The following is an 11,749-nucleotide window of genomic DNA, read 5'->3' as shown; positions in this document are numbered from 1 at the left end:
CTAAATAGTTTATTACTATATAAATTATAATATAGAACTTCAACAGAACAAAGCAACAAGCGCCAAAAAATGCCTGTGTTCCTAACTAGACCTAGGAAAAGTTGCTAAATGAATATTATCTCCAACATATTACCTACAATCTTTAACCAAAAATATTACAGAAAGCTACAATTCACGTAGCTAACTACGGGCAGTTTGAATTACATTGTCTTAGAGATGATACCAAGACAAACGTTTCTCCATAACATGTTATTGATACTATAACTTATAAACGCTTTATGGATTCGTGTAGCCATTATTGTGATTATAGATGGCATTACAAGTAAGCGTTCGAGCGTGACATGACCCAATAACTAAACAAATGGGCCGATCGCTAGAATTGTTTTCCCATAGCGAACGATTCCATTCAGAATCTCATTACACTTGAAAGAGTCACAACAAATCTCGTTCAGCTTTATTCTCATGGACGTGTCTGTCGTTAGGCCAGCGTGAGGTGACCATTACTGTACAAAGAGTTGCCTAAAATAGAGAGCTTTTGTGAGGCGGGAAGCGCGGGGCCGGGGGGCGGGGCGGACGCGGGCTGCCCGCCGGCTCAGTTGCGTCGCGCCGAACGCTCGCCTCGCACGCTCTGTAACGTGACACGAAGCGCATGCGCACGCGATAACCCCCACTGCGCACCGCACGTGCTCCAGTGACCACCTGATGATACGCTGACGCCCACGAGAAAATGCAAGAACAAAGCACCTCGAAGAACAAGACAACACTCAACTCGCTGGAAAGTGCTATCATTAAACTGAAAAACAATCTCCAAATTCAAGACACCAAAACTGATATGAATGGACCTACCAACGATTCGCACGAGGATAAACCAAGTAAGACAAATTCACCAAACAGTTCAAATTTAAATATATCGATAGCATCCGCTGCGTTGTTACAAGAGAATATGTTACAAAGATCATTACAAGGTGTTGTTATTTCGCTTCAAAACGCAATGATGAACTCGTTGCAGCAGGCAGCGCTGTTGCCGTCCAATTCGGCCGCTGCTGCAGCGCTTAATTTACAAGCCTTAGAATCTTATTTGACGTTGCAACGTCTCACTTCAGTATCATCCGTCAACAACCCTCAACAACCTGATAGCACTTCGCCGAAGCAAGATATTTTGAGAATAGCGACGGCCAGCGCTAAAATAAGCGAAATAGACGCCGACACTAGTTTGAAAGTTGCCTCGCCGAAGTCATCGGAAGAGTACCCTTTACCCGATGCGATTGCTGCAGATGACGTCGACTTGTCTGAGGAAGTGGAGGAAGACCTAGCATTACTAGATAATGAGGATGAATTTACTTTAGAACAACACTTAGAGGCCACTTCAAAGAGTTATAGCTACAATTCCTCAAATCTAGATAATGGCTACCCAAGTTTGCTAATGAATGCTATGTATCAACAACAAATGAATGTCCCACCTCAGTCTGTATCCCCACCGCCTAACTCTAGCTCAAAATCAACAAATAGTTCAACATCTTCGACCAGTAGTATAACAAATAAACAAAAAACTACGAGCAGTGGACCTAGAACAAAAAAACAATTTATATGTAAATTTTGTAACCGACAATTTACAAAATCATACAATTTACTAATCCATGAAAGAACACACACTGATGAACGGCCGTACTCCTGTGACATCTGTGGGAAAGCATTCCGACGGCAAGATCACCTAAGAGACCACAGGTATGAATTTATTATATCTTAGTATGACAACCAGTTCATATTTCATATACAACGAGAATTTAACTCGACATTGTAAAAATAAATTGCTTTTTCACCTCTAAAATACTGTTTATTAAAACAGTATTACAACGAAGCATTGATTTTAAAGCTAATTAAAATAGCTAAAAACTTGTGAACACAATGTGTCATTTGTCTTCATAACGCAGCTTGTTTGATAATGTAAATCCCAATTACACAAATTTATGTTGTACTAATTTACGTCGTCCAATACTTACGATTAAAAAGATAAGGTTCAACAGTAATAGATGATGGTAACTTTATCTCAACATATGAAACTAATAGCTAAATCAATGAAAGATATAAATTGTATACTCTAAAACGCCGTAATGGATGACATAAAAACATTGACATTAGGCGGGGTCACGATTCACATTTTTCAATATCAATAAAAGATTTTAAGACTTCAAGGGCCGTGCAAAACGTTATGAACTTTTGAATAATGGCGGTGTAGTTTCAAACAAAAAGTATTACGGTCCGAGATGTTATCATCCGTGACGCACATAAATTATTTTACAAAATCGCTAATCCGCTTTAATTTTATCGTATCTCTTCGTGGAAATCAAAATTCCGTATTCATTCAAATATTTCGATTCTATTCTCGACTTATCTATTCAATATAAGAGGGATTTTAACACCTGTCTCCTCGATTTGAACCCAAATCACCGTATCTCAGTCGTAATAAAATAAATTTCGTGTAGACGCCGGAGGGCGATCGGGTCGCGACCATGTTCACTCAATGTCCGCTGACACGGTACATTATAATGGAATGGAAGGTTCGACGGGTTTTACAAAGCTAACAAAGAACGCGTGGTAATCCTGACGTGGGGATTAATATTGACGACAGATTTTATTTAAATGGTTCTGATAGCTATCTAAATGCATCTTTAGGACATATTATTTAAATTATAATTTGATATCTTTGATGACTTACTATTATGACAAGTTTTAAATTTGGAAGGAATGCGTTAGTAAAAATTCAAATGTTTAAACTCGAATAATATTATATATACTTAGTTGGTACTTTAAGGCCTAACAAGATATGTAGAATTTCATCGACGTGTTAGGTTAAAAGAGCAATTGAATGTTTTGTCCTTATCGCTCTTGTGTCACTTTACTAAGAAATAAACGTGACAAAACATTCGCTATGGTTTTAAAACTATGACTAGCCAATAGTGAGCTTATTGTACAGCTAACATAACAATTATTTTACTAAGATAATCTAGGCATGTAATATTTAGTAATTGCCTCATGATTACAACTTTACTTATAACAAACTCTATTGATATTATAAACTAATTAGTGTACAGACCATCATATAATTCGAGACAGAGAAAAAAATAAAGATTATAGAATATGTTTTTAATGCTAAATCCATTGGTAAAGAAAGTGGTAAACAAAATCAAACGTCACAAGCCATCTCACACGCCATGTCAAATCAGCATGCAAATGTCAGAATAAAAACAGTAACATTATTTAAAATGTCATAATCCTGCGTCATCTCAAAACGTAAATAGTTAAACGAAATAGCTAAAAGAAAAAAGGAACGTTCATATATGTTTTCGTATACAATAAAAAAAGTTAGTAAACATAATCTATTTAATTAGTATTGGGTTAAAAGTTAATAAGGCATAGCTTTCACAGCCATCATACTTTAATTAATCACTTTCGTCGCATGCGCTAGGCCTAACTTACGGTTCGATGCGCGGTATAATCAACGTACCCGAATGATTACCACCTAATTGCCATTATAAAAGCAAGCTTTAACGATTATTATTATTTGAAATTTGCAGGTTTTTTTCGGTTTTTAATTTAATCACTAATTTTAAATTAGTGAGTAATTACAAATAATGCTAATAGCTTAGCGCTCTGCCAAAGGTTTATAATAAAATTAGCTGCCCCCGCGAACTTCGTTTCTCCTTAATGTGATTTTACTTAGCCTACCTTTTTATTTACCAACATGGAACATTTTGCAAAAAAAAAACACGAGAATTTTATATATCTATTAGATAAACACCTATCAATTGTATATGTCCAGAAATGTGGATATCTCAAAATTGGTTTTGATGAAACATCAACTATTATCTAAAAATTCAAATCAAAAATCTGATGTGACCTTTAGTTTCCAAGAAATTTATGACAAACTAATTAAAATGACAAATATATAAACCAAAATATAAAAACTAGTACGAAATTACATGAGTAGATATAACTTACTAATAAATTAATAAGATAAATGTAAGTGTTAACCTACAGTTAAAATGATTTAACACCATCTTTTAAACTACATAAGTTTATGACTTATCTTCTATTAATTATATTATATATCTCTTGGGTGACATAGATACGTTTCGCTTTATAGGCAAGTATTATATACTCACAATATTTTCATCGTACCAGTTCATTGCACATATACAAAGCTTTGTGCACCTGGATTCGAACCCACCACTCGAGCTAGGTTACAACGTAGATACAAAATATGGTCGGTATCACTTAACATCAGGTTGAGTCTGATCTGAGTTTCATCATCGGACGTCAAGGCAAAATACCATCCGTATCACCTCGACGTCCGTCGTTCCACAACTGAGCGTTTTCTAAGGCAGTTTTTTCCGCGCACCACCACTATGTGGAACCAGCTGACCATAGAAGTATTTCCGAACCAATTCGACCTTCAAGAAAAGAGCGTACCAATTCTTGAAAGTCCGGCAACGCACTTGCGAGCCTTCTGGCATTGTGGGTGTCCATGGGCGGCGGTATCACTTAACATCAGGTGAGCCTCCTGCCCGTTTGCCTCCTATTACATAAAAAAAAACTGGTGAGCCTTCTGCCTGTTCTGTAATAAAAAACCTTTATCACTATCAGAGCAGCGAAGTTCCGCGAGTCATAAATTGATCCTTATAACGATAAAAACTATTTTATTAAAATTTAATTGCCAGTTTAAAAAACGCCTAATTTTCTATTTGTACAGTGTTTCACGCTCGATTGTTATTGATTACAGGTTTGTTTGAGTTAGTATGCGTTTTATGGTGTAATGGATAGAAATTGTAAATTCCGTTACCGTAATAATTGGATGTTCACAGGTGTTTTGATATGAGATTTAAACAGAGTAAGCGGCGTTAGAAAAAAGTCTATTTTTATATTATTATTAAACAAACAGTTCAAATTGTTCAAACGGAACGAAAAACGGCGTGTTTCTTAAGAAAACTATAACATAGTATATAAAAAAACAGACCGAAAATGGTTGTAAAATTTCGTTTCGTGTTTTTATTCATTTCCAGTTAAGAAATATGTATCTTTTATTTTAAACAAAATACTAAGACGATAAACTAGTCTAGTCACCTTGTTATGTACATCGCAAAATAAAACTTTATCTTATATATTGGCAAAAAAAACCAATAAAGCAAAAAAACAAACTGAAAAGGAATTTAAATAATTAATGCTTATTTCGATCTGATTTAGAATCAAGCGTTAAGAAATCAGGAAAATTTCATATCTGATTTTCATTCTTTACGTATTGTGATATAATGAATAGATCAATTACATACTTATAATCAACAATTACTATGTAATTATAGTCAGGATAATCACTGTTAGCAATTAGAAATAATTAAATATCGTACAACTTCATATAATACAAATCTATAGGTACTGTTTACGTACCTTTGTATACGCCATCTTTTCGTTCACTTGTGATTGTTCGACAAACGCGATTATTCGTTCGCCTTTGCTAAACATTCATTCAATAAAACAATGCGCGATCGTCTTATGTTTTACTTTCTCACCCCAAATCAAATTAAACAAACAGCATTACCACAAAGCGATTCGCACCCTAAATGTATAATATTAGTGGGCCAATTTATTACTGATACCCCGGGGCTTGTTCGGCTCTCCAACAAGGTGTTCACTTACATTGCCCGCAGTCATGATGTATTTATACGGTACCTGTTAACAAATTATACTTATATGGCTATTTATGATTATTACTTTACGCATGAGGTGTTAATGATTGGATAGCTCATTAAAAGTATGTTTGATACGAATAAGACTAACCATTTAATAGTAAGACTCGGTAGAGATAAGTTATTTATTTACATTTTTGAAGTTATACTTCTTTAGGCGCGTTATGAAAAATTTTACGATGCGCGCGCACCGTGACACAAAATTAAGAGAATGAAGTTGCCCACGGAAGATGCTACGGCATTGGAAATGGAATGTAAACTGAACTTTATTGACTATAATAACTTCTAGTCTTTGATTATTTAATTGTAATTAATTATTTGCATGCAATCAAAAACTATTTTTAATAATGCCAAAGAAGTATAACTTCTTACGCGCGTACATAACACGCACCCTTTTTTTAATAGAGATTAAAATAAGATCACCATTGCAACGAAATGCTATGCAAGGAAACCTAAATCTTCTTTCTCATACGAATAAATCAGTCGTTATTTGTATTTTGCGGGTTCAAAGATGCTTCATTTCTCAGTAATAGTAAAGAGATAAGTTATTTATTTAATTTGTGTAATTGCTATTAAAATAAGATCACCATTGTAATGAAAAGCTATGCAAGGAAACTTAAATCTTCTTGCTCATACGAATAAATCAGTCGTTATTTGAATTTTGCGGGTTCAAAGATGCTTCATTTCTCAGTAATAGTAAAGAGATAAGTTATTTATTTAAAGCTTTTAATAGAGATTAAAATAAGATCACCATTGCAATGAAAAGCTATGCTAGGAAACCTAAATCTTCTTTCTCATACGAATAAATCAGTCGTTATTTGAATTTTGCGGGTTCAAAGATGCTTCATTTCTCAGTAATAGTAAAGAGATAAGTTATTTATTTAAAGCTTTTAATAGAGATTAAAATAAGATCACCATTGCAATGAAAAGCTATGCTAGGAAACCTAAATCTTCTTTCTCATACGAATAAATCAGTCGTTATTTGAATTTTGCGGGTTCAAAGATGCTTCATTTCTCAGTAATAGTAAAGAGATAAGTTATTTATTTAAAGCTTTTAATAGAGATTAAAATAAGATCACCATTGCAATGAAAAGCTATGCAAGGAAACCTAAATCTTCTTTCTCATACGAATAAATCAGTCGTTATTTGTATTTTGCGCGTACAAAGATACTTCATTTCTCAGTAATAGTAAAGAGATTAGTTATTTATTTAATTTTTTTTATAGAGATTAAAATAAGATCACCATTGCAATGAAAAGCTATGCTAGGAAACCTAAATCTTCTTTCTCATACGAATAAATCAGTCGTTATTTGAATTTTGCGGGTTCAAAGATGCTTCATTTCTCAGTAATAGTAAAGAGATAAGTTATTTATTTAAAGCTTTTAATAGAGATTAAAATAAGATCACCATTGCAATGAAAAGCTATGCAAGGAAACCTAAATCTTCTTTCTCATACGAATAAATCAGTCGTTATTTGAATTTTGCGGGTTCAAAGATGCTTCATTTCTCAGTAATAGTAAAGAGATAAGTTATTTATTTAAAGCTTTTAATAGAGATTAAAATAAGATCACCATTGCAATGAAAAGCTATGCAAGGAAACCTAAATCTTCTTTCTCATACGAATAAATCAGTCGTTATTTGTATTTTGCGCGTACAAAGATACTTCATTTCTCAGTAATAGTAAAGAGATTAGTTATTTATTTAATTTTTTTTATAGAGATTAAAATAAGATCACCATTGCAATGAAAAGCTATGCAAGGAAACCTAAATCTTCTTTCTCATACGAATAAATCAGTCGTTATTTGAATTTTGCGGGTTCAAGGATGCTTCATTTCTCAGTAATAGTAAAGAGATAAGTTATTTATTTAAAGCTTTTAATAGAGATTAAAATAAGATCACCATTGCAATGAAAAGCTATGCAAGGAAACCTAAATCTTCTTTCTCATACGAATAAATCAGTCGTTATTTGTATTTTGCGCGTACAAAGATACTTCATTTCTCAGTAATAGTAAAGAGATTAGTTATTTATTTAATTTTTTTTATAGAGATTAAAATAAGATCACCATTGCAATGAAAAGCTATGCAAGGAAACCTAAATCTTCTTTCTCATACGAATAAATCAGTCGTTATTTGAATTTTGCGTGTTCAAAGATATTGCAATTTCCAAGAATAAAACGTAATGTTAAAATATAAGCTACATAAAATAAAAACATTAGTTCCTCTGCAAATATTAAAATGTAATATGTATTGCGTCAAATTGCTATTCGCTAAAGCAACTAAAATATGAATATGTACAATATTGTTTACAAAAGTGTAGGTAGATCGCATCTGACTTGCCTATTTCATTGTATACATTTATTGCAATATAACTAACTTAATTTTTCGACTTTATTCAATACATGTCTAGTTATTTGTAATAAAACATAACAATAGAGAAAGTATGTATTAGATTTTTTAATTGATTTATTAAAGTACACCACATCTTATATAATGGATTTTCTATAGTATAAGTTACTGTCTATCTATTCTAAAATACATGACAATTACAATGAACATAAATTTTACAAAGATATTAGACTTCCAACTACAAATTTTAGTTTTTACTAGTACTTTCCTATTGACAAATACATATTCGTTTAACAATGCGAATTAGGTAGGATAGGCTGTTAACAATTATTATTTTTTAATTGGTTAACCCACTACCAATATTAAACTCTGAGTAAGTAGCGTTTATTCAGTTGTATTCGTGAAGAATTCGGATGCCTGAACTGAAATGAAAAATGAAATGGTTTTACTGACAGAATTTGCAAGATTCGACTGAATTTGAACCTTTTTAAGAATAAGGGAAGATAACATTCTCGTGCCTAAGAAAACGTTCACGCAGGCGATTTGTTTAACATTTGACGTTTTAATGATAAAAAAAGTTAGTTCATTTTAAAACATTAGACATTCACTTTACATACTCGATGTCATAACATAACCACATTGTGTATGTAGGGTAGACCGAGGCGAATCGGATCACAGGGCGAATCGGATCAAAATTAGAAATCTGTTGATAATTCAAATATCACAATCACATAGAACGCACTCAACTGGCGTTTTATGTCTCTTCATTTACTGAGCACCTCCCGACATAAGCAGTATTTCGATCGCGCTTGTGGATCAGTGGCAATGCCGATCGTCAGCCACTCGGATTTTTGTGTGTGTCGCAATTTGGCGCTCATCTAAGGTACGCGTACTTACGATTTCTTTGTGTCATATGACGGATTTGTCTTAAAATTCAACTACATTGGCTTATATTGTTAAGCAAGGTGTTTATATTAAAGAACCAATTAGCTTTTAAGTATAATCTTAGAGGTTAACGTCTAAAATATGTATTTCAAAAGTCCTAATTATGGGGCTAATCGGATCATATCCTTAGGGGCGAATTGGATGATACTTTTAAACTGATTTATTACATGTTTGAGGTTATTGATTCATATTTATTTCATGACCGCCGGAGAATGGTCACAAGAAAAAATTAAAGAGGCTGTAAATAAAGTCCAGAACAAAGAGTTTACCTTACGTAAAGCTGCTAAGATTTTTTCAGTACCGTTCACGAGCTTACAGAAAAAAAGGACCATATATATGTGAATTATGTGCCAATAATCAAAATTGATCTTATTATTATATATTTTTACTGATTCCAAAGTTATTTAACACTATACCTTAAAATTTTGTTATATGTTGTGTACGATCCGATTCACCCCGACAGTTGGGGCGATTCGGATATTTTCCTTTTTTTAGTTTTTAATAGGTAATTAAGAGAATATATGTATGATTTAAGTTTTCAAATGTTTGTTTCATAGGTTATTAATACGTCTTACGATTTTATTAATAAAAATAACATTATATAACACTTTAGTATGATTTACTCAACCTCAAAGAAAAAGTGATCCGATTCGCCTCGGTCTACTATATATATATTCACAATGTGGTTATTTGAACCTTAAATTAGGATAACAAACAACCAAACATTTTAATGAATCGATGATGTTATTTATAACAAGACTCCATCAGATAAAATAGTATTGTATGCGATGAAAAGAGTGCATCATTTGTGAATTCAGCTATAGTAAAGCTACGTCCTATTATAATAGACTAACACGAAGGAGTTTATACATTCTACGTATATTTATATATATTATTGTTACAGGTACATACATTCCAAAGAGAAGCCCTTCAAGTGTCTCGAATGCGGTAAAGGATTCTGCCAATCCCGAACTTTGGCGGTCCACAAAATCCTACACATGGAGGAGTCACCCCACAAATGTCCGGTTTGCAGCAGAAGCTTCAACCAGAGATCGAACTTGAAGACCCACCTCCTCACACACACGGACATAAAACCGTACAACTGCTCGTCTTGTGGAAAGGTGTTCAGACGGAATTGTGACCTTCGACGTCACAGTCTCACCCATAATCTTGTTGGTATGGCACCTGTGAGTACCTCGCCTAGTGGGAGTAATGGGAAGAGTCCACTTTTAAATCCCAATTTTCCAATTGACAATTTAGATGCGGAAGATGATTAGTTTAATAGAAGACTGATTGAAGTGCCTTAATAATCTATTGTTAAGAAATGTGAAATTATTTTAGCGATACCATGAGTTTGGCATATTCTTTGATTTACGATAGTATCTACTACTACCTTTATGTTAACATGTTCATAAACCTTATTGAATGCTTTTCAGCAATATTTTAATAAATATTAAGCCAATTGAAGAAATCTAAAATTGAAGTTCCTGCTTTAATAAATCGTTTATGCAAAGAAAGTGATACATTCAGATTGAAAAACATCGCAAATGTCATATTAATTATCATAATGTCATAATAATAAGACCAGTTAAGTTTTATATTGTTGTCAAAACTTATGGTCTAAATACTCTAATAAAACAAGGCATGGATGTAGTATTTGTTACCATGGTTACTATAGTAACATGGACTGACCGTCGTAACCATGGTAGTACCTATATAGACCACTTTTTATATTAGAGATTGAGATTAGAGAAATATTTGTACCTTCACCTTTTAACGCTGTTCGCGAGCTGAACTCATGGTAAAAAATTAAGAATTATGTAATTTCCGTCCACCGCGGCTTATGGCTTCTTAGGGAGCGTTCAAGTATTACGTCACACAATTTTTGGAGATTCTTAAACCCCCCTCCCCCACATAACGCGCCGTAACGTTTTTCTGTACCCAATAGTAAAACGTTTCCTGACCACCTACACCACCTCTTTATACCTAAAAGTTACCATTATGTGGTGTAAAGTACTGGAAAGTCGAAAATAATATTAAAAATAACGCGTAATTCTATGCCCGCCCCGCACCGTAACGTATTACAAAAGTAACCCCTCCCCCCAAAATTCGTTACGTAATACTTGAACGCTCCCTTATATGGTTCATATAATAATAATTATAAATACTCTTGAATTGTTTCTTGTAACATGTAACAAAAATATTGTTTTATGATTATTTCAGTCTTAAATGTTTTTCTTTTTAGACGGAAAGTGTTTTTGTTGCGTTTTCCCCAACTTATCTTGATTTTACAATGCTTTTTCTGAAGTGGCCTTTTTTTCTATTAAACAAAATAAATATTCATTTTATGGCCTTTAAAATTCGTCAAACAATTTTTACAATTTCCTTCTATAAGTGTATTATAAATTTTAATTTTAAGTATCGTTTATTAAGTATTACTGTAGTACCTAAATCTTCTTCTAAATTTTCTGATCTCATTTGTATGTTAATTTATGTGCCTTAGTCAAGTCCGTCCATTAAATAATACCTAGTTTATATTTACTATAAGTTGTATTAAAATGTATTATTAAAATAATTGTACATAAAATAAATATTGGAAATTTACCTGCTGTTTTTACTACTATAAAAGTAATTTTGAAAGTCAACATTATACATATATAATATAAAAAAACGACTGGGCCGATTTTGATGAAACTTCGATCGTTCCCAAGTTTAAA

At 32.9% G+C, this 11,749-nt stretch overlaps 1 protein-coding gene across 1 annotated transcript; it reads left to right on the top strand.

Moving 5' to 3' along the window:
• The first annotated feature begins 607 nt into the window (after positions 1-607).
• LOC125060919 (protein sister of odd and bowel) lies at positions 608-10,487 on the top strand. Its single transcript, XM_047666034.1, has 2 exons — positions 608-1,725; positions 9,937-10,487. Exons 1-2 carry the CDS (start codon positions 728-730, stop codon positions 10,307-10,309), a joined length of 1,371 nt encoding a protein of 456 aa, XP_047521990.1. The 5' UTR covers positions 608-727; the 3' UTR covers positions 10,310-10,487.
• The last annotated feature ends 1,262 nt before the right edge of the window (positions 10,488-11,749 follow it).

Source organism: Pieris napi, chromosome 22 (assembly GCF_905475465.1).
Source record: "Pieris napi chromosome 22, ilPieNapi1.2, whole genome shotgun sequence".
In the NCBI taxonomy this organism is placed as follows: domain Eukaryota; kingdom Metazoa; phylum Arthropoda; class Insecta; order Lepidoptera; family Pieridae; genus Pieris; species Pieris napi.
This window is presented reverse-complemented; position numbering and strand designations above follow the sequence as displayed.